Below are 25,059 nucleotides of genomic sequence, written 5' to 3'. Positions count from 1 at the left end.
CTCTATATCCTAAAAAATAGTTTAAAGATGGTTTTCTTTTACAACATTTTCTTTCTGCTTTAGAAGTGAACACAGAGGTTTCAATAAAACACAATCCCCTCATAAAAAAGAGTTGAAAGCAGTCTTTATTTCTATTAGCCAGCTGGTCAACATGGATTTTTCCATCCTATTGTTTTAGTGAAATGAATGTGCCTGATTTTTGGTCTCCTTCTTGTAGTAATGATAACTAGCCTTCAAAGCAATGAGTTCTTACCTTATCAATAACCTGGAAAACATTAAAGGCAGCTCCTCGGGCTATAGAGAAGGTTTCAAAGTGAGGGGCTGCTGCTCCGATGCAGTAACTACTGTGGATCACACTAAAGAATACCTATAGGAACAAAAAAATAATAGTTACGCAGTGCGGTTATGTAAGAAAGACAACAGGACGAAGTATGTAGTTGGGTTAGGCTCACAGAGAAATATTATAGGAATTGGCTAAGAGTGGAAGGTGTGAGCAAATAAACTGGAATTGCAAGTTAATCTACATGTCTTTGGCCCTTTCCTAATACAGAACAACTTTTGATTGTCCCATGGTTTGTAGTGCTGGGTTGTCCCAGCAGGACAATTACTAATGGAGCCATTCTGGCTGTGCATGGGCCTCCTAGCTGCTCACTCCCATGCTTTAGCAGAAGGAGTGGTAATAGATGTCACTAGATCAGAGATATTGTACTACTTCCACTCCCTATTTTTTGAATTCTTTTATCATTGGCAGTTGTCCATTTTCAGGCAAATACATTTCTGAAAAAGAAAGTCAAGAAAGGAAAGCACTCTGAGCCAGGTGCTATTTCCCCTATCATACAGTTGAGGGAGCTAGAAGAAAAAGGATTAGCCCAAAATTCATGTTCACATTTCACATTACATGAGATAAAGAGCTTAGAGTCTTAAGCGTGAAAGTCTCAAATCCAAAAGATGAATTTGGTTGAAAGGGGAGAAATCGATACACAAAGGGAAGGCCAGACAAGAACTGAAATATGTAAAGGAGATAATTTGATTCAGTCTGACAAACGTTCATTGATCCTAAAACTGATTGTTGTTGAAACTTAGGAGGATAACAGAATAAATTAAAATCAATAACCCCTAGGAATTTAAAAGACTCTGAATTGCAATGTCAGACAGTTTGTTTTTAACATTCCTATACAATGAAATAACAGAAGAAGAGCAGGTGACTCCCAGGGACAGAGTACGTCCAGAGGGAGGACATTTAACAAAGTGAATGTTGAAATCCATCCTATGTCAGCAAACATGAAAGGACAGGTGCCCCTAGAGGCTGGCCTTGTGACTGCTGGACCAAGAAAACAATGTCCCTCCTAGTGGGAAATTCAGACAAAAGCAAGACGTGAGGACACCAAGGCATGTTGGATGAATAAATTCCATCAACTTATAATTATGAAAATATCTACAAATCTTGCGAGCAAGACAAATACTTGTTTATCAAAAACATTCATCTTTGAATTTTCATCTTCAAACTGAAATTTTAAAATAAATGCTAGGTAAGAAAAGGCCATTTTTCTTCATTTCCAAACAAGACTTACAGCAAGAACGGTCCCGATGGTATAACCAGGTTCTCCACTGAAAATCAAGGAGGTTCCATACCAAAAAGCAAGTCCATAGGTCCCATTCATAAAGAAGTACACGGCACCGAGAGAGAGTTTCGAAGCAATCGCCTTTTTTATGCCAACATCTTTGGCATCTTTTAGATTCTGTGTATACCTTACAAAGACAAAACACAATGTAACGTCCTTTGGGGAAAATAAAATGAAGCATATTTTGTCACAATTAAAGGTCAGACCTTTGGATTTCTTTCTCCTGTCCTCCAAAAGCTATGACTGTTCGGATGGATGACAAGACTTCTTCTGCTACAGCCCCAGCTTTGGAATAGGCACTCAATTCCTTACTGGTCAATGAGATGACCATCTGTAATAAATCATGCCCACAGGTTAACCAAAGAGTGAATCTGAGGTAGTAACAGTGTACAGAACATTTAATTTAGGTAGAATCAGAATTTTCTGTAGTCCAACATTACCAAGTATCTAGCTATCTCTATTTGAATTTTCAGCTACCAGTGGAACTTCGCTGTTTTCTCTCTATAGTTTAAAAAACTCTTTTAGATGTTGGTATAATTTGAAAAGATTTGATTTGGAGAAGGGTATTAGGGACAAATCTCTTTTGGGGGTACTCTGGATATTAGTGAGCCTGATTTGCCTTGGTATGATTTGTTGTTATGTACAAAGCAAGACTTCCAGAGGTAATAGGTCATAGGACTGTGGCAGGAAGAGGAACATGATACTGTGTATGTGGGTAAGTCCTTTGGAACTGTACTGCATAATGTAGCCTGCCCAGTAAATGCTTTATTTTTGAACACCAAGAGGTAATATTTGGAGTTGTTGATACCAGTGTTGATATTAGTAGGTAGGTTTACTTGATGTCTATAATTTGATACCAGATGTGTCAAGTTTAGTAACTGGCACAACAGTTTTGGCAAAAGGGAACATGAAGAATGTTGCCTTCAGAGCTGTGAATGCGCAGTGCTGCCTACTCATCTGGCAAATCTACCCAAATTCAAAGAGCATTCTAGAACACTGGAGCTAACTTTATGTGTGACATGCTTAGATGGCTGTTAAAGTCAGGTAGAACAAGCTGAGTACTACTCATTATTTTCTGAGTTCACTGAATAAAGACAGTTATTCCTATCATATATGAAGGAAATCACCACTTCATGAAAAGCCTTGGACATAGTATTTAATAAATGCTTGGCAAATTAAAGTGAACCGAAGAAAGGCAGAAACCACCCATCCTGGTATCTCTAGTCATTTGGGGAACATTGGTTCTCAATTGCTTCCTCTTCAGTTCATACAAGTTACAAAACTTAGATTGCCCTCTGCTCTTCCTAACTTCTTGTCATCTTTCTTCCCTGGGCAGTTAAAACCCTGATCTTCATAAATCTTCCTAGTGAGAGATCCTCATTTCAAATAATCTGGATATGCAGATTTTGACAAGGTTTCAAGGTTAACACTAGAAGTCACACTAAATATAGATTTGTTATCTAAATAACCATGCCTATTCTTAAGGAATCATTCTCAGAATATTTTGTTGCCAAAAATTCTTGTTTGGTTAAATTCTATATTAGGAAATAAACTCAGAAAATCTTATGGAATTGATTTCTCAAGAGAATAACTAATATTTCAAAATTAAAAATACTATGCCTCCAATCTAGTAGTTGGGTGCATACACTGGTAGAATTGCCAAAGACTTGATTCAGAGAGGGATATTAGGAATACACTGGTTGTTTTTGAATTTCACAAAGACCACTGGTATCAAAACCGGACTGTAAATAAGATTAACATCTAGTGCTATGCTTAGTATAACACTGCTGAAGAACTGATATACATTTATATAATACATAAAAAAGACATTAACAGACATTTTAAATATTATTCAAATTGTGTATTTAAAATATAGGATTGAAGAGATTGACATAAAAAAATGTGTTAGGAGTTTCTTGTTTCTGGAATTTTTTCCTTTGGTTCTGCCCAGTGAAATGAATCACAACACATTTATCTGGGAATTCAGAGCTCATGATTCTCTCCAGCAGCAACTAAACATCCTGTGTATAATGTCTCGCACGTCCCCCATACTATCATGTGAAGCTGCACAGGCTGCTCAATGGCAAGGGATATTTTTTAATGTTAGTAAGATATGAAAACAAACTTCATTTTAGTGAGATAACTTTTGAAGATTGGAAGGTGATCAACAATGAACAAAATGAGAAGCACTGGTGGTTGATAGGATCCCTTCATATTTTGGGTTATAGAAAATGAATAGAAGCTGGGGAAGGAAAGATAGCGGACTGAGACAGACATCATTACCCTATGTACATGTATGATTACACAAATGGTGTGAATCTACATCGTATACAAGCAGAAAAGTGAAAAGTTATACCCCATTTGTGTACAATGAATCAAAATGCAGTCTGTAAAAATAAAAATATATGAAATACATGAATATATATAAAAAATAAAATATTTGTTAAAAAAAAGAAAATGAATTGAAGCATCTTTTTTGACAAACTCAGTGAGGCTTCGGGTTCACACCTTGGCTTCCAGCCAGCACTACTAGCGTCTTGCTTACCCGAGAGCACACTGCCGCTGAAGCCATGATAAGAGGAGATGTGGATAGAGTCACCAGAGTCAGTTTCCAGCCCTTTACCAAGCCAATTGCCAGGCCAATGGAAAAAGTAGACATATTTTGAAACAACAGAGCAATCTTGTCCCCGATGCCATCGCTGATTTTGCTGATATCACTGAAACAAACAAATGTAGTCAAGTCGTGTCCATATCACGTGTGAAAACAAAGCTGGTGCACTGCATATCCATCCTCTTACTCAGTCATGCGAGTGTTAAGTTCCCCGATATCACAGCTGTCAAACCAACCGATGTCCTGCGCCAAAACCGAATGAAAAAACTGCTTTCGAATTCTCTTGGTCTGCCGCGCTGCAGCCATCACCCAAAAGGAAATCTGCATGTAGCCAAAAATCAAGGCAGTAGCTCCTATTCCAACATAATACAGAGTCAACCTGAGGAAAGATTATTGGAAATGTTAGACTGAAGCACAACTTGTTTTCCTTGCTTCGGAAGGAAGGAAGGAAGGAAGGAAGGAAGGAAGGAAGGAAGGAAGGAAGGAAGGAAGGAAGGAAGGAAGGAAGGAAAAAAGGAACAATATTTATCATCATGTTTGATTGAGAAAATTTATGCTAGGATCTAGAAAATAACTAAAATTAACTTAAAAGAGTAAAGTATATGTTGAATGTAATTAATAATCTAGGTTTTCTTTGTAAAACGTCTGGCGTATGTATGTCTCTTTTTACATTAGAAATTGTCATTTTAAAACTTACTTGCTACTTTTATCTTCTTTCAGTATTTTTAATACTTTCATATGAAAAAGTTACATTGAGGTGATTAAAATAAGTGTATGTGGAACAGGAGGGTAAAGAAAATGTTAATAATTGTAAGCATTTGATAAAAAGCTTTAAACATATATGTATCACTAAATCCAAAATTCAACTTAAGGAATTTAACTAAGGTAATGTGCAAAGATTAACCTATATGGAAGGTTATTGTAGTATTTGTAAAAATACAGAGAAAATGAAAACAGTCTAAATATATAGCAAGTGGGAGATCAGATTAAAAGTGTAGTGATTTAACAGATGCATATTGGGTTCCCAGTGGGCTTGAGGTTCTAGAGATTCAGCCATAAGCAAGATAATAAGTCCTCTCATTCTCATGGGAGGACACAGACAATATACAAAGAGGAAGAGTTTCAAGTTGTTCCATGAAGGAAGTAGGCCGGGTGATAGGTCATAGAATAATTTGTGGGTAAATGTGGGTTGGAAGATTGAATGCAGATAAATACAGTGGTTAAGAAAAGTTTCTTTGAGGAAATGATATTATGCTGGGATCCAAAATGTGAAATGGGGTCAGTCATTAAAAGCATGAAAGACATTCTAGGGAGGGAGAAAAGGTCTCTCCCAGGAGACAGTGAGGCAGTAAAAAAGCTCAAAATGTTCCAGGAACAGGAGTTCAAAGTGATGTGAATCGAGGAAGCTGGAGGGACACGGCCTATCACATGGCTTGCAGTTACAGTGCATCATTCACATGTTACTCCAAGAAACAAAAATCATCAGCTAATGGATTCCTCAAACCAAATCAGCCAACCTTCTATGCCAGAAAGATGACTGAGAAGATTGTCAGCACAAAAAGCTCTGTTCCCACCTTTGGTGACACCACAGTGATACAAGCATAGCTTGGTTGTAGCAGTGCAATTTACAATAGCCAAGTGGTGGAACCAGCCTAGTATCCATTAAGAGATGAATGGATAAAGGAAATGTGGCCTATAATCACAATGGAGTTTTATTCAATCATAAAGAAGAATAAAATTATGTCATTTGCAGTAAAATGGATAGAACTGGAGAACATCATGCTGAGTAAAATTAGCTAGACTGAGAAAGTCAAGAGTCTTATTTTTTTTTCTCATATGTGGGAGCTAAAGAGAGAAAGAGAAAAAAGATAGAAAGTGGGGAATCTCATGAAAATAGAAGAACAGTCAAAAAGAAGAAATGGATCAAGGGGAGGGCAAAGGGAAATACTGGAGAATGGAATTGATCAAATTATGTTATGTGCATGTATAAATATGTCACAATGAGTCCCATTATTGTATGTAATTATTATGTGCCAATAAAAATTTTTATAAAATACTTCCCATTGTATCCTCTAGATTTTAAGTTTTTAAGCTGCTTGAAGAGCACCACATTACATACTTCCTCTTGATTAGAGTGTATTTTGAGATCCTCAGTGGGGAGAGAGAACTTGAAAAGCTGTTATAGCTGGTCCACTCTATACCATGATGAGGTCCTGTTCACCATGGGAGTCTAATCTTTAGGTGCTTGATTGACCCTGGATGTTGAATTGCTCTGTTCATTTGCTATGACACAAGATATTTAGGTTTCTTAGTGCTTTATAGATTACGATGTAATAATTAAGCACTTTTTTGTTCTACACACTCATCCTAAAAATAATTGCCAATATACAGGATTATAAGGAATGAAGAAAGGAGGGAAATCAGGGATAACGCCTTAGGTTTTGGTTGGGCAGCAGGGCAAGTGGGATGCCATTTACAGATCTAGGAAACTGGGAAAAGGAAAGAGAATTCAAGAATTCTGGCTGTGTGGACATGCTAAGTCTGAGATGCCTATTGAACCTCAAAATGGTAATTAAGTTGAAAATGGGAGTCAGAAGGACTGGAGAAGGGTTTAAACTAGAGAGGTAAATTTGAAAATGATAGCTTATAGGCAGTTTTTAAAACAAAGAGCCTTCTCCTACCCAAGGAGAAGGAGAATGAGATGTAAAGAAAGTTACTTTTGAAAAATGAAATGAAATTCAAAGAAGAGAAAAGGGCCAAGGACTGATCTCAGGGACCCTGCAAACATGTTGAGTTTGGAATGAAGAGAAAGAGCCTCCAAAGAGATGGCTGAGAAGTGACCAATGAGTGGTTGGAAGCCGGGAGAGTGAAGCACCAAGAAGACACAAGAGGGAATCAAACTGATGCTTATTATTTGAGGATTATTTATTTACTAGTAGACAGTAAAATTAATTTGTAAGTAAAAAATCTTAAAAAACTCATTTGCCCGAAGTGCACCTTCCCAACAGATCCCACAAAGTAATGTTCTGCCTTCTTGTTTTAGCTCTAGTACTCCTGTTTAAAAAAAAAGTCTAATTTTCATGATCTATTTCTAACAATAAGGATAATGTTCAGACTTTTCTAATTTTGAGCTTTTTGTTGGTAGTTTTTGTGTTTGTAATAACTACAAGAATCAGGATGTAGTGCTGTCTAGTGTTTCTAACTGCATGAAGGATGTGAGGCGCCCTATAGAGAAAACGTGTGTTAGACAGGCTTCATCAAGCATAGACTGCAGTGTTGTTGACTGTAAGTTCAAGTTCACTGAATGGCTAAGGTGTCCTTAAACAGAGATACACATAAAATTAGGTTACTTACTGGTTAGTTGATGAAACATTTGTGACCAAAGGCTCAGAGGAACCTAACGTGTATTTCTCCTAAGAGCAATAAGTTCAGTGTTTGTAAATTCAATGTTTCTAGTGAGTTTGCTAGAATATAACTATAACAAATAATAGGAATCAACTATAAGTACTTTCTAAGAAGAGGCACTATTCAAGGACAGTAAAGAACACTACAGGTTTAATAAAAACCATCTTGTTGAAGAACATTGGTTTTAAAATTAAATAAAAAGAAATACAAGATTTGTGTAAGGAAAACTATAATGCATTACTATGAAAACTTAAAAAGATCTAAATCAATGAGGAGATAATCCATGTTCATGGAATGGAAGACTTAATATTGTCAAAATAACAATTCTCTCTAAATTGATCTATAAATTCAATGCAATGTCTGTGAAAAATTCTAGCAGTTTTTTTTTTTTTTAGTTGTTGTTGTTGTTTTGTTTTGGTAAACATTGACAAGGTGATTCTAAAAGGTCTGTAGAAATAAAGGTAAGGTACTCAGAATAGCCAGAATAATGTTCAAAAAGAACAAAGTTGGGGGACTTATGCTTTCCGATTTTATTTATTTATTTAAACTCTAAAAGTATAGTAATCAAAATAGTGTGGTACTGCATAAGTATAGACATAACAATAAAGGCAAGAGAAATGAGAGAATAGAAACTAGCCATTACATTTATGGACGGCTGATTTTAAGCAAAGGTACCAAGGCAATTTGGTGGAGAAGGAATAGCTTTTTCAAAAAATGGTGCTGAGACAACTGGATAGTTGCATATGAAAAAGATGAAGTTAGACCCCTACTTCACACCTTTCACAAAAATTAACTTGAAACACATCACAAGTGTAACGTGTAACTTCTAGAAGAGAGCAATAGAAAATCTTCATAACTCTGGGTTAGGCAAAGTATTTTTAAATTCCAAAGCAAATCCATAACCTGATGAATTAGAATTCATCAAAATTTAAAAATTTTGTGCCCCAAAAGAAACCTTTAAGAAAATGAAAAAGGAGGCTTTCAAAATGGCGGACTGGAGGTCACTTGCATGAACCCAAGAAAGCAGACAGGCAACTTCTCTGCAAGGTGGGTGAACAACACAAAAAGAGAGGGACTTCACTGGGAATTAGTACTGGATATTCAAAGCAGATCAGAAACTCAGAGGATTGGATATAATAAAATAAGTGAGAAATCCCCAGCAGCACAGTCACTGCTGTGGCCAGGCCAGAAGCAACAGTCAGAGAAGTCCCTCCACAAAGTGAAGGGATAGGGGAATTAGAGTAACCCATATTTTTAGGAGGCCTGAGGTGGGTACAGAGTGTTTAAAGATGAAGGACATTGCCCCACTAAACTAAGAGGCACCGTGCACAATATCCTTGTGTGGGAAAGAAGTGGCCATCTCTCCAGGTGGCATGCAAGGAAGGAACCATTTTACATCCACAGCATGGGGGTCGTATCTGAGGAAGCCAATTCTTAGCAAACCCAAGTTTGGCCTGAAATACAGGCCCAGTAAACACACACTGCATGGCGTAGAGTGTGCTTAAGCAACCAGGAGAAAATCAAATGTGGAGAGAGGTTTACACAGGAGACAACTGGTTATGAAAACCCACCTGGCTGTCCCCCTACCCCTCCATTCTAGCTGCTTGCAGGACCAGCTGGGACAGATGCGTTTGTCTAGGAATCCAGAAAGGCAGGGACAGGGAGAGATTGAATTTGGAGACTGAACCAGGAAATGTGGGGGATGCAGGTGATGTAGGGAACTAAGAATTGGTTCCTCCATGAGACAAGTGGAATACAGGGAGGATCCCTGGGGTTTTCCAATGTGGACTGGCAATTACTCGGCCCTGGAGGTGTGCTGATTTAAAATCTGTAGACCAACTGGCATTCAGTGAAGAGCCTGAAACCTGCTTAAACCTAAACCCTGCCTCCAGGAGTTCCACCTTCGGGATTACCTCTCCCACTCCAACAATCCAGAGGGTGGAGCATCATGCTCCAGACAACCCCACCTAAAAATACTGAGAAGAGAAGCAGAGAATCTGTGGAACTCCCAACAAAAAGAATTTTTTAACTTTTCATTGACATTTATTTTTCTCTCTCTTTTTTCTTTTTCTCCCCTTTTAAAATTTTCTGTTTAATTGTGACCTTAATGGTACATGGACATTTATACATACTCATAATTGTTTTTTTTTTTTTTTCTTATTTCTAGCATTTTTGAAGCCAGTTGTTTTTCATGGATCAGTTTTTTTGAAGACTAGGAAGTCTGATTAGTATATTTTAGTTTTGCTTCTTATTCTTTTTTTTTTAATTTTCACAATATATATATTTTTTCTCTTACCTGTTTCCCCTTGATTCTCTTTCTCTTTTCTTCCACTAACAACCAATCTCTATTGTTCTATCTTACACTCTTACTTTAATTTTTTACTCCTATCTTCTCATTTTCCTTCATAATCATCACATCCTATATCACTTCTATTCTTTCCCCGTCCAACATAAAAAATTGTAAACCCTTTTGCAAACTTGTTTTTTTTTTTTAACCAGTAAACAAACAAGATATATTTACTTTTATTTAATTATATATGTATGGTATTTTATGACATTGGGATGGGTCATGGTGTGTGTGTGTGTGTGTGTGTGTGTGAATCCCACTTTAGTCACTTAATGTCAGCACACAAGCACAATTAAAAAAAAAAAAAAAGCAATCAGATTTCCTGGATTCAAATCCCATCTCTCTCATTAATATCTGTGTGACATTGAATAAGTTACATAAATCCATAGCACTTAATTTATTGAGGTTTTGTGAGGATCAAATAAACAAATCAAGTATTTTGTGTGGTAAGTGGCATATAGTGATGTAGGGGTGCCAGGCTAGCTCAGATGCAGGGAAGGGCTGCAGAGTCAAGACCCAGACTCCAGGAGTTGGGTAGAAGCAGGCTTGTGGCGAGCAGCCCGCAAACTCGTTTATTGCAGGAAAAACCATATATTTTATGGACTTTTTTGCCCAATCACAATGTGCCATGGGGGGATCAGACCACCAGGCCCCTTGGTAACACTAGGTCAATTCGGGGGCAGTTGTTTACTTTCCTAAGTGGCCAGAGAGGAATGCTCCTCTCTGTAGGTCTTCCTGATGGTCATGAATGTGTGAAGGCTTTCCTTTTCTACACTTGAGACGTTCACTGCTGCCAGCCAAGAGTTAGGATTTCTCCCAACATAATAAGAGCTAAGTTTGGACAAGTTGAATTGCAGATGTTAAGGCTACTCAGGGAAGCCACTCAGCAGGCATTCTTTGTGATGGGGACCTGTCCTGGGTGATGTAGGATGTCTAGCATCATGCCTGGCCTTGACCTTAAGGGACCAGGTGTCAAGAGTGACCCTGCCTCACCCCACCATCCCATCTTCACAACCGAATGTTTCCAGACATTGCCATATATCCTGTGGGGGACAAAATCATCCCACTCAAGAACCACAGATGCATGATATTTCATTTTACAGCTATAATAGAACATTTTAATCCATTCTTTACCATTGTGTAGTTAGAATATACAGAACTTTGTTAGATGATAGTTGTATTAGAGGGTCCTTAGACTGCTCTAACTCTAGTGGGAATTTCTTTTGTCTTTCACCATGACATATAATATTGAACTATTAGTTTGAGATAAATGATTCTATTATATTAATTTTTATTAACATTTTTACCAAGAAATTTTTGACTGTTTTTAGTTTATCAAATGTCTTAAGGGCACCTATGGAAATTTTCTCTGCCTCACTCATCCCTGGATTATATTAATAAAATTCCTAACATAAAATTATTCTTGCATTCTTAATACTTAACTTCACATGATATAGTATCCTTTTCTTAATAGCAAAGGATATGATTTGATGGCATTGAATTTAAGGATTTTCCTTTTCATTTCATAAAACAAATTAAATCATTATTTGCTATCATTATTAGGGTTTTGTTGGTTTCATAAAATAATTTGGAAAGTTTTTTATCTTTTTCATGTGATTGGAAATGTTTCAGTTCCCTCTTTAAATTATGTATTTCTTGATGTTTGATCAACCGAATCACAGCATTAAGTCAAGAGCATTTTTTGGGAAGGTAATACTTCAGCAATTTTTTCCTGAATATTTCTTCAAAGACTATTAGTTCTCTATTTTGAAGGCAATTTCAGTGATTAATATCTTGCTACTAAATCATCCTTATAATCGAAGTATTTAAAACCAGTATAGAATGTTATCTTTGATGTTATGCCACATGTTATGTTTTCAAGTTTTATAATTTACTTTCTAATATATAATTTAGTATACTTATAGTATACTTCTTTTGGTGTTAGACTTTTAGATCTCCCTGCTGCTATTCTAATTCAAGAATAGCTCCTCTAGGATTTTTTTTTCTTTTCTTATTTCATGTTTAGTTTCTTTTTGCTGCTGTTTAAAATATTTGGATAAAGTATTTTATTTTAATTTGAAAATAAAAAGATTTAGTTGATGAATTTTCCCTTTTGTACAGTTTTAACTTCACCCCATAGGCTTCTGTGTAAACTGTTTTCATTTTTGTTACTTTACAGGTAACCCATATTTCTTCTCTGACGCAACAATTATTAAGTTGAGTAGTTTTTAGTTTCTAAAACCTCAGGTCTGCCTAACTTTAAACCTTTGTAATTATAATGGCCTTTGTCACTGTTACTTGTCATTATTTTATGGTAGTCAGTAGATATGTTCTACATAAATACAGATTTTCAATACTTAGTGGACTTTAGTTTTAATTTTTATCACCATTTTAAAAGGAAATAAGTTAAAAGAAATTTTAGCCAGCCATGACCTGAAATGTGTGATCTGTTCATAGGCTTAGAAGTTAAGACTCATTTTTATTAAATAATTCCTTATTAATTCCTTATCCACATACCCTATGCCCTCATTCGTTTTTTGCCTACCTCCTCTGCCAAGTTCTGAGGAAACTATGTTGTCATCCTTCCATACTCTTTGTTGTTTTTCTCTCTCTGTTTTCTAGTGCTTTTACTTTAAATATTTTGATATTCAATTATCTGGAATTATCTCTTTGGTTTTGTTTTATCAATATTACATAATTCTCTTTGGGCTTCAAATTCTGTTGTTGTAGTATTACTATTATCACTACTGCATTTTGTACATCTTATCCTGATATGTTTCACCCAACTGTTTATTTTAAATCTTTCCCTGTCAATTATTGTGTACTCAATTTATGTTGTACAAACAGCCTATAGCTACCATTTATTATTTGACCTAAGTTGAGATTCTCTGCATATTAAAGGGAGCACTGACCCTTTCACTTATTGTTATGAATTATGTTTTCAGGCTTCATGTCATCACTTAGCTTTATTATTTCTGCTTATGGGAATTCCTAACTTTTCCTGATATTTTTATCTTATTTTATTTGCTTTATAATTTTTTTTTAAATTTCTATTTACTAAAGAGACCATGGATTATTTTCTTTGGTTATCCCTATCCCAATAGGTTGGATAGTAGAAAACATATTTTAAGCTCTTTTGGTGGCCCTCCTAAGTTTTAAGAAATAATTTTCGAACTTTGTTTTTCTTATAATCAGTGTCAAAAATAAAATATCATTTCACTTCTCCCTGTCAGGTGAGTAATCTGGGATGCTTTTTAAATACTTTTACTCTTCCTTAACCCCATTTTTTTTTAAACCAGGAATAAAATCAGGTATTACAGCCAATTTCCATTTGGCTTTTTTTCACTTTTGAAATGAATTTTTTACTTCTGTTCTACTCTATAGCCATGTTAACAAGAATTATCTAGATTTTACAGCATTTTAACTAATATAAATGCTTACCATAAGGATCATTCTTGGATAACCCCCTCATGATTAAGTTCTTTATCTTCACATGCCTCCATCAACTAGAATATAACCTTAAGTACTTTTTCAGGAAGTAAATAGGTCTATTATATATTCTGAATTCTCATATCTTTTTTTAAACTTCTTGTTTTAATTGTAGGCAATAAGTGATCATATCGTTTCTATTTATTGTGATAATCAGCATAGTAGATGTACATTGTTTGAATTGTTGTTAATATTTGTTTCCTCCTAAACAGTGAGGTATTGGAAACCTTCAGGGACACTATAAGTCCACAGGGTAGAAACTCTACTGTCTCAGACTCATATTGTTAGATGGGTAGACAAACAAACAACATGAAAAAGCAAGGGAACAGATTACCCCAAACGAACCAAGATACTTCAATAACAGTCCATTGACACCACAGTGAAAGAAATGTCAGAGAATGAATTTAGAATGTACATAGTTGTTTTAGTCAGCTTTTTCACTGCCTTGACTAAAAGGAACTGACCAGCACAATTGTACAGAAGGAAAAGTTTATTTGAAGGTTCAGGGTTTCAGAGGTCTTAGTACATAGAAGGCCGGCTCCATTCCTCAGGGCTCAAGGTGAGGGTGATAATCATGGTGAAAGAGTATGGCAGAGGGAAGCAGCTCACATAGTAATCAGAAAGCAGAGAGAGAGGTCTCCACTTGCCAGATAAAAATATATACCCCAAAGCCACACCACAATTCCCACCACCTCCAACAACAGCCTACTGCTTCAGTTACCACTTAGTTAATCCCATCAGGGATCATAAGACTCTCACAACCCAATCATTTCTCCTCTAAATCTTATTTTATTTTATTATTATTATTATTTTTTGGTACTGAGGATTGAACTCAGGGGCACTCTATCTTGTATTTTATTTAGAGACAGGGTCTCACTGAGTTGCTTAGTGCCTCACTAAAGCTATATATGCTAAACCCAAGGCCAATATCATGCTAAATGCAGAAAAATGGAAAGCATTCCCCCTAAAAACTAGAATAGTCAGGGATGCCCTCTTTCACCACTCTCAATCCTCCTATCTCAGCCTCCTGAGTTGCTGGGATTACAGACATGTGCCACCACACCCAGCTGAACCCTCTTTCATTATCTCTCACATGGGATTTTGGGGGACACCTCACATCCAAACCACAACAGGGTTAAACTGATCTGTGAAGTAAAAGACAATATAAGGAGTGAAATCAGAGAGAAAATGCAGGAAGTACAAGATCACTTCAATAAAGAGAGATTCTGAAAAAAAGGCAGAAATCCTTGAAATGAAGGAATCAGTAAACCAAATTGAAAATTCAATTGACAGCATAACCAACAGACTAGATCACTTGGAAGACAGAGTTTCAGGCAATGAAGACAAAATATATAATCTTGAAAACAAAGTTGACCACGGAGAAAACATGTTAAGAAACCATGAACAGAACTTCCAAGAAATATGGGATAACCTGAAAAGGCCAGATTTAAAATTGATTGGGATAAATGGAGACTAAATAAAATACTATAGAATGATGAATGGATAGTAGAAGAAATCAGGGATAAAATAAAAAAGTACTTAGAAGTATGAGAATATTGATAAAATATATCAAAATCTCTGGGACACTATGAAGGTAGTGTGAAGAAGAAAGCTCATTGCATTGAGCTCATTCATTAAAAGAATAGAAAGTCAACAGATATATAACCTAAAATTACCTCTTGAAGCCCTGAAAAAATAACAAATCAGCATCAAAAGTAATAGAACATAGGAAATAATTAAAATCAGAGCTGAAATCAATGAAATTTAAACCAAAAAATATCAAAAAATCCACAAAACAAAAAGTTGGTTCTTCTAAAAATATCAATAAAATTGATAAACCTTAGCCAAGTTAACAAAGAGAAAGAGAGAGAAATCTCAAATTACAAAAATTCATGATGAAAAAGGATATATCACAATGGACACGAATGAAGTACAGATGATAATCAGAAATTATTTTGAAAATTTATTTTCTCTAATAAAAGAGAAAATCCTGAAGACATAGACAAATTTCTAGAGACATTTGACTGACCCAAACTGCATCAAGAAGACATAGAAAATTTAGGCAGATCAATTTCAAGCAATGAAATTGAAGACACCATCAAAGCTACCAACAAAAAAGGGCCAGAACCAGATGGATTCTCAGCTGAGTTCTACCAGACCTTTGAGGAAGAACTAACACTAATATTCCTCAAATTATTCCACTAAATAGAAGGGAGGTAACCTTTCCAAACTCATTCTATGAAGCTAGTATCACCCTGATACCAAAAATCAGACAGAGACACCTCAAGGAAAGAAAATTTCAAACTAATATTCCTGATGAACATAGATGCAAAAATTCTTAATAAAATATTGCCAAATCACATACAAAAACATATTAAAAAGATAGTGCATTATGATCAAGTAGGGTTCATCCCAGGGATGCATGGTTGGTTCAACATATGGAAATCAATAAACATAATAAAATTAAAGTGAAGAATCACATGATTATCTTAATAGATGTAGAAAAAGCATTTGACAAAATACAGCACCTCTTCATACTCAAAACACTAGAAAATCTAGGAATAGTAGGAACTGCCTCAACATTGTGAAAGCTATATATGCTAAACCCAAGGTCAATCTCACTCTAAATGCAGAAAAATGGAAAGCATTCCCCCTAAAAACTAGAATAGTCAGAGATGCCCTCTTTCACCACTTTTATTCATCGTAGTCCTGGATACGCTCGCCAGAGCAATTAGACAGAAGAAAGAAATTAAAGGGATACAAATAGGAAAAGAGAACTCAAACTATCCCTGTTTCCTGACAATATGATTCTATATTTAGAAGACCCAAAAAATTCCACCAGAGGGCTTCTAGAATTTATAAATGAATTCAGCAAAGTAGCAGGATAAAAAATTAGCACCCATAAATCAATTACATTCTTATACATCAGTGATGAATCAAATGAAAGAGAAATTAGAAAAATTATGCCATTCACAGTAGCCTCAAAGAAAATAAAACTTGGGAATCAATCTAACAAAAGAGGTGAAAGACCTCTATAGTGAAAACTATAGAATACTAAAGAAAGAAATATGAGAAGACTTTACAAGATGGAAAGATCTCTGAAGTTCTTAGACAGAATTAACATTGTCAAAATGGCCATACTACCAAAAGTGCTATAAAGATTTAATGCAATTCCTATTAAAATTCCAATGATGGTCTTCACAGAAACAGAAAAAGCAGTCATAAACTTCAGTTAGAAAAATCAAGAGGCCCAAAAGAGCCAAAGCAATTCTTAGCAAGAAAAGTGAAGCAGGAAGCATCACAATACCAAACCTTAAATTATACTACAGAGCTATAATAACAAAAACAGCATGGTATTAAAACCAAAGCAGACATAAAGACTAAAGGAACAGAATAGAAGACACAGAGACAAATTCACATAAATACAGTTATCTCATACTAGAAAAAGGCCTCTTCAACAAACGGTGCTGGGAAAACTGGAAATCCATATGTAACAAAATGAAATTAGACCCCTATCTCTCACCCTGCACAAAACTCAATTCTAAGTGGATCAAAGACCTTGGCATTACAGAGCCCCTGTACCTACTAGAAGAAAAAGTAGATTCAAATCTCCATCATGTTGTCGTAGGAACCAAATTCCTCAACACAACTTCTAAAGCGCAAGAAGTAATATCAAGAATCAACAAATGGGATGGTATCAAACTAAAAAGCTTCTTCACAGCAAAGGAAACAATCGAATACATAAACAAAGAGCCTACAGGATGGGAGAAAATCTTTGCTACTTGCCCTTCAGATAGAGCATTAATCTTCAGGGTACATAAAGAAACAAAAACAAAACAAAAAAAAATTAACCTAATCAATAAATGGGCAAAGGAACTGAACAGACTCTTCCCAGAAAAAGAAATACGAATGGTCAACAAATATATGAAAAAATGTTCAACATTACTAGCTTTAGAGAAATACAAATTAAAACTACACTGAGATTTCATCTTACTCCAGTCAGAATGGCAATTATCAAGAATACAAGTAAGAATAAATGTTGGCGAGGATGTGGGGAAAAAGGTACTCATACATAGCTGGTGGGACAGTAAAGCGGTGCAACCACTTTGGAAAGCAGTATGGCAATTCCTCAGGAATCACCATTTGACCCAATTATCCCACTCCTATGATATAACCAAAGGACTTAAACTCAGCATACAATAGTAATATGGTCACATCAATATTCAGAGCAGCTCAATTTACAATAGCTAAGCTATGGAACCAACATAGGCGTCCTTCAGCCTGTGAATGGATAAAGAAAATGTGGTACATATACACAATAGAGTATTACTCAGTCATAAAGAAAAAGGAAATTATGGCATTTGTCAGTAAATGGATGGACTGGAGGCTATTATTCTATGTGAAATATGTCAATTACCAAAATCCAAAAGTCAAACATTCTCTCTGATATATGGATGCTGATTTACAGAAGTTGAGTAGAGAGTGAAGGGAAAAGTGGACATTCACTAGATTGGACAGGGGCTATAGGGGCTGGAGAGGGGGATGGGAATGGGAAAGACCATAGAATGAATTGGAGTTAACTTTCTTATGATCATATATGAACACAAGACCAGTGTAACTCCACATCATGTACAACCACAAGAATGGGAAGTCATGTGCCATGTATGTATGATATGTCAAAAACTATTCTACTGTCATATATAACTAAAAAGAACAAATTATAAAAAAAATTCAAATAAGTATCAAGTTGGAGTTCACATCATAAATTTGAAAATCAGAAGATAATCTCATTTAATCTCTCTAAATCCCAAAACTAAATGAAATGACTAGTCAGAAACTGGGAGAATATCTGCCACTCACGTATCTGACAAAGAACTTGTACTGAGAATTTATAAAGAGCCCTTGTGACTCAATTATAGACAATGGCACCATTTAAAAATCTACAGTATGACAGGAGACCAGGTGTGGTTATTGAGCATTTGACATGTGACTGAGAATAAGGAATAGAGCTTTAAATTTTATCTAATTTGAATTAATCTTAATTTATGTAGCCACATGTGGGAGGCTGAACAGTGCAGATTAAGAATTAAGGCCCAGAAGGTGTTGCTACAACATGATAGGGGTTCATTGGGGTTAGGCAAGAAGGAGGCTTCGCTTTCAGGGAAAGAGAGTGGGGATCATTTGTATCTGTAGCAAAGACTCTGTCATTTCAGTAAGACTCTACAAATTCCAGTGAATATGCTCAGTAAAGTAGCATCTTTCCAACCAGACTAGTGTTGGACAGAGGAAGAAAAGTTCACTATCAGAAGCATAAAGTTACAAAACCAGAATGTCCTTTTAAGTTATTTTTATTCAGACTTTACTATTTTTATTCTGGATACAACTTTACTCTAATAACCTAAAAAATTAGTTTCTAAAATTGGTCTGAATAAAGCCTTACTTCTTACTTTTTTTTTTTTTTACTATTTATTACATAAATATTACTATTACATATCTTTTCAATTTTTAAATATATAGAAATCTTTTCAATTTATAGAGATAGCATTTCCTACAAGGCTTGGGAAGAAAATAATTTTTTATAAAAGGAAAAACAAGCCCTTTATCCTCTAGGACATGATCCTTTCATTTCAGGAGGCAAAACTGGTATAAAAATGCAAATTTTCAGACTGGGGATGATAGAGTGCTTGGTAGAGCACAGTTGGTAGAGTGCTTGCCTCACAAGCACAAGGCCCTGGGTTCAATTCCCAGCACCACAAAAAAAAAAAAAAAAAGCAAGTTTTTCTAACTTTTCTACTGATGACAATTTTCTCAAAGACACATCAAAGCATATGATCTATATACCTTTGAAATAAAGGAAGAATTATTTATTAATTATGTTATGTATACCTAATGAAGGAAAAGAACATACTTACTTTAATTGCTTATATGTAATATTAGTAATCAGACCGATTTTTCCATTTTTTTTGTTGTAAGTATTGAATAGAGCAACAAGGAAAGAGTATTAACACTTCATTTGGACTTACATAGTCACTTCTTCATTCAGCTTCTCTTGAGACTGAGTACAGTTCTGAGAATTTGCTGTAAAAAAAGATTAAGATTTTAAAAGAAATTAATTTGCAATTGGCCACACTATTTCATAGATATTCCTCCAAACTAAACATAGAGCTTTCTAGAGAAAATGGACTTAATGCCTAACACAGGTCTATGATAATCTTATATTCTATTCTTCAAACTAATAGTTGAAGTAATTATCTCTGTTCTCAAAAAATATTCATGCAATGTGTAAAAATACAAGGAAACACTAAGAATGTAGCTCATATTCGGGAAGAATTCTTTAGTACTCCTTTAATCAGGCAACAGTCAAGAAAGCAATAGTAATAGAACTCCCTGTTCCTACTTTAGATCATGCATTTAGAATTAAATATGATGCACCACAGGGAATGATTTAGAAAGTCCAAGAAAAGCAAGAACACATGTGGAAGTTCTAGAAGTAGGAGTCATGGAAAACCCTGAAAGGAAACTCACTGAAATATGTTGGGTTATAACCAGGACAGCCACATAATAAACCCATGTTTCAAGTAATCCTTGAAATCCTTACAAGTCTTTCATGTAAACTTCTAGTAAAATATACTTCTAGTAAAATATTCTAGTAGAAAATACCTCATATATATTCTAGGAAAAAAAATTCATTGGACATTAATGTTATACCAAGTTCCTGACTTCACCAACAAGACAAAACCATGGTCGATATTCACTGCCATAATTTTCTTATTTAAACCCAAAATGAACATTAGAAATGAACTGGGAACATCATGACTTTTCATCTCATATAATCATAACATCATTCCATACAATAATGTCTAAGAATTTATTTATATGCAAATTCTCATGTCTCCCTTATTCTGTTTGTGGAATTGTGGTAAGAAAAATTTTTGAAGCAGCCTTTTCCTAAAATAGCAGAATTGACATGGTAGAAACCTCGTAGAAAGTTTTAATGAGATGTAACTGAGCTAATAAGGAGAATAAACATTGTTTCTAAAATGGTATCGATGTTAGGCCGGAATCTGGACGACTGTAGGAGAGAGAGCAGAGCAACTGAGACGAAGGGCAGTGCGCCAAACAGTGATCAATCAAATGGACAAGAAAACTCCACTGACCCTTAACTCCACCTGTTGACCCTTAACTCCACTGACCCTTAACTCCACCTGTTGACCCTTAATTCCACTGACCTTTAACTCCACCTGCTGACTCTTAACTCCCTTAACTCCACCTGTCACTCAGCAGGACCCCCGCCCATTCCCGCCTATAAAGAAACTGGGCAGCCAGGGATCATGCGATTTTCTAGGGCTCCCTATCCCCCACCCCCCCCGGGAATTTCACCCTAGGGCCAAATTCTAATAAAGCTTGCTTCGGCCCCTTTCTGCCCAATTTTATTTGACCGCTAACCATGCCCCCGAGCTTACATTCACAATGATGTAAAAATATTAAAATCTTATTTTGGAGATTGCATTCATAGAGGTAGTATGTGAAGAAATTCAGTGCTGGCACCAAAATGAGTGCCCAATGAATGATGGTTATTATTTGTTTTATTTATAGGAGAATATAATCATATCCTCCAGGAAATCAATGTTAATAAATAATAAGATTATTATTAAAAGGTTTTAATAACCTGTTATAATATACCAATAATATCATGAATGTATGTAAATACTTATCAAAACTGCTTTTATGATGGCCATATTTGCTAAAATACACCATTGCAATATCAGTCAGAGATGCCCTGCCAATTGCTATCTAAGCATGTAAGGCAATCAATTACAGAATATCTCTAATGAAAGGAACACTCCCAAGTGACTGCCTTCTGTTGCTAGGGTTACCATTCATTCATTCATATAGTTGGCAATCAATACATTTTTCTTAGTGAACTGCTGGGTCCTTCTCAATGACAATTAATTTAGCTTATATTATTAAAATACAAAATTTTATTTTCACTTATATTCTCCATTTTCCTTATATTATTAAAATATCACAAAATTTGTAACAATTAGGCAGGCAACTATCACCTGGATGGACATAGAGATGGAAGCAGTGGATTTATTCCATTCAAAGAAGATTGGAACACCTGAAAGATTAGCCTTTAGGTGGAAACAAGAAGATTTAAGTTAGTATTGAAAGTCAAATAGGGCACTGACGAAAGTACACAAAGCTAGACCATGTCTAAAAGACACTCAGGTTTTACTGAGTTACTTGCTCCCGTTTTAATAAATAGCTATACGTATACTTCCTAGTGTGGAGTTTGGGGACACATATGTAAAATCAAGGAATTACTAATATGTATAATACATACTTGATAAAAGAGACTGTACATAGGAGAATCATTGGAATTTATATTTTATTTTAAAAAATTTTAGATGCTGATAGAACTTTATTTTATTCATATATTTATATGTGGTGGTGATGCTGCGAATCAAATGAAGTGCCTCATGCGTGCTAGGCAGGTGCTCTACTACTGAGCCACAGTCTCAGCCCTGGAATTTACATTTTAAAGAATAATGTGACCTTGAAGGACATGGCTCTGAAGTAGGATGCTACAAAGGATACCTGAAAGATGCCTGCAAGCACAGGTAATATGAAAAAAAGGTCTGTAAATATGGGTGATATGAAAATATCACTCAATTGCTAGATTTCCCCCCTCATCTTTTATCAAGGTATTGGCCTCTAGTATTGTAATTTTCTGCATGTTCCTTGCTGCTTCCTTTCTGAATTATGCCCTATTGTGCCATACATGTCCATGTCTATTGAAGAACTTTAAGTAGCCAGAAAACTGAAAGATTCAGTCATTCTTACTTTCTTCTTCTTCTTCTTTTTTTTTATATAAAGACAAGAAATTTATTTCTTATAGTTTTGGAGACTGGGAAGTTCAAGTGTATGGCACCAGCAACAAGCAAGGTCCTTCTTGCCATATCTTTTTTTTTTTTTTTTTTTAAGTTTATTTTTATTGTAAACAAATGAGATACATGTTGTTTCTGTTTGTACATGGAGATCAGCATACCATTTGTGTAATCATACATTCACATAGGGTAATGAAGTTTGATTCATTCTGTTATTGTTTTCTTCCCCCAACCCCTCCCACCCCTCTTTTCCCTCTATACAGTCCCTCCTTCCTCCGTTCTTGCCCCCCTCCCACCCCCCATTATGTGTCATCATCCACTTATCAGTGAGATCATTCGTCTTTTGGATTTTTGAGATTGGCTTATCTCACTTAGCATGATATTCTCCAATTTCATCCATTTGCCCGCAAATGCCATAATTTTATTATTCTTTATAGTTGAGTAATATTCCATTGTATCTATATACCACAGTGTCTTTATCCATTCATCAATTGAAGGACATCTAGGTTGGTTCCACAATCTGGCTATTGTGAATTGAGCAGCTATGAACATTGATGTGGCTGTATCTCTGTAGAATGCTGATTTTAAGTCCTTTGGGTATAGCCTGAGGAGTGGGATAGCTGGGTCAAATGGTAGGTCCATTCCAAGTTTTCTAAGGAATCTCCACACTGCTTTCCAGAGTGGCTGCACTAATCTGTAGCCCCACCAGCAATGTATGAGTATACCTTTTTCCCCACATCCTCTCCAACACCTATTGTTGCTTGTATTTACTTTCTTCTTTTTACAGATAAATGGACTGGAGTGGCCCAAGCTTTTGATTAAGTCCTGATACAATCACCACTTCTGACAGACACTATTTCCAGAGAGACAAGGTGAACCATAGTGGGTTTCAGAGGATTCTTATGCACCATCAGCAAGCCTTTGGACTTGAATTGCAGCCCTAGCTCTCTCCTGGGTCTCAGACCTGCCAGCATCCACCATCTTTTAGACTTGCCAGACTTCATAATCATGTAAGTCAATTTCTTAAAATCGCTTTCTCTTTCTACACATAAACACACACACACGAGACATGAAAGATTTCTACAAATATGAGTAATATGAAAAAAATGCCTATAAATATGAGTAAAATGAGACCATTTTTTTGTATCCTTAGTTGGTAGGTTCCCCCTTACCTTTATCAAAGGTATTTGTCTCTAGTACTATTATTTTCTGCATATTCCTTGATGTTTCCTTGTTAAAGTATGCTCTAAAGTACCACACTCATCTATGTCTATGAAAGTACTCCAAGTAGCTGCATATGTATACACACACATACACACAGATATCTCTTTATGTATATATGTACATATACATAAACACACGGATTTATCTACACACACACACTTATTGGTTGTGTTTCTCTGAAGAACTCCTAGCAAGAACTATTAGGTTCTTCAGTCTAGCAATATAAAAGAATAAATGATTTAAATACATATTATACAGTTATAATTTACAATGCAATAATCTGCACTATGAGCTTAATTCCTGTTTGATTTATTAAATGTTTTTGAGTACCCAGTAATCCAGAAAAATGAATCTTGTACTCACTTATGTTGGTTTGGACTAGACATCCACTAATAAGGTGATCACTCACTTCTCCTAAAACCAGTGACATTAAGGGAAGACAGGCTCCGTTTACCAGTGATGCCAGTATTCCCAGGACCATGAGCATGATGTCCAGCCCATTGGCAAAGCGGAACTGAGGAAAATAAGGCAAGGTGCTGTTATGGCTGTAAAACAAATGACACCAACCAGAGCATTTGCCATCAAGTACATGCAACTTTACAAATTGGTGGAGATTAAAAAGTTCTAAATTCAGAGACATGCATTTATATATAAACCAAACATCTCAATATTAAGGATTTACACTAGATTTTGAGAAAGTCATGGAAAAATACCACGGCTAAATCAGTACAAACTGTAGGTGACGGCCTAAGTCAGATCAGACATGGCATGAATCAGGAGCTTTTTCCACTTAGCTAATGTTGGAATAGGTTAAGATATTTTTAAAAAACTGCAATGACAATATTTGACTTATGAAAAGTTGATGGGTGACTTTCCAACTCCCTGGACTCATCAGCCTGACAGCATCGTCACCACTAGGTGCAGTAAACAGAAACCAGTTAATAAAAATGTAACAAGTCATATTTTGAACTTTTTTGAGTTCCTCAGATTCACTCTAACCAGAACTGTGTCTAACCTGTAAGATAATTTGCATGACTGGAGTAAGAAGGAAATGCCTGAAAGCCAAGTATTCTATACTTTATATTCTATTCTGTATTCCAAAACCAAACCAGGAAACAAAATTTGGAAACATGGATTATTTATCTTAGCAAGAGATCATTATAGAATGTAAAAAAGCATAGCAGTGTAATTAGATTTGAGTAATGAGAAGAACTTAGTATTTATTTTGGGTGAAGTTGAAAAAATGTCATGTTTTTCTATTCATTCATGTGATAGTTAATCAGGATCATGAGTAGTTTCCACAGCAGTTTATTCAGAATTACCAACGATAACAGGGTATCCACTCCAATGCCATTCCCCAGAAGAGTATGCTATCTCCTTGATAAAGTTTGTCATGTTCTGCAACTTCCCACAGTTTTTAAAAATTTAACTTTTCAAAAACAGGTGCTGTTTCATATATATTTCTAATAA

The 25,059-nt window shown here is 35.5% G+C and overlaps 1 protein-coding gene across 1 annotated transcript in view; it reads right to left on the bottom strand.

Annotated features, from left to right (window-relative positions):
* Nucleotides 1–25,059, bottom strand: part of ABCB5 (ATP binding cassette subfamily B member 5) — a 123,180-nt gene that overhangs the window by 82,651 nt on the left and 15,470 nt on the right. The window contains exons 3-9 of the mRNA XM_079151121.1: nt 23,953–24,103; nt 19,498–19,552; nt 4,421–4,612; nt 4,168–4,339; nt 1,829–1,953; nt 1,572–1,749; nt 254–367 (exon numbers count right to left, since the gene is read on the bottom strand). Of these exons, the coding sequence (XP_079007247.1) occupies nt 254–367; nt 1,572–1,749; nt 1,829–1,953; nt 4,168–4,339; nt 4,421–4,612; nt 19,498–19,552; nt 23,953–24,103 (987 nt within the window). The remainder of the gene's footprint in view (nt 1–253; nt 368–1,571; nt 1,750–1,828; nt 1,954–4,167; nt 4,340–4,420; nt 4,613–19,497; nt 19,553–23,952; nt 24,104–25,059) is intronic.

This window comes from Sciurus vulgaris, assembly GCF_902686455.1.
Source record: "Sciurus vulgaris genome assembly, chromosome: 8".
Classification (NCBI taxonomy): domain Eukaryota; kingdom Metazoa; phylum Chordata; class Mammalia; order Rodentia; family Sciuridae; genus Sciurus; species Sciurus vulgaris.
The sequence above is the reverse complement of the archived record's forward strand: the minus strand, read 5'-3'. Positions and strand labels throughout refer to the sequence as shown.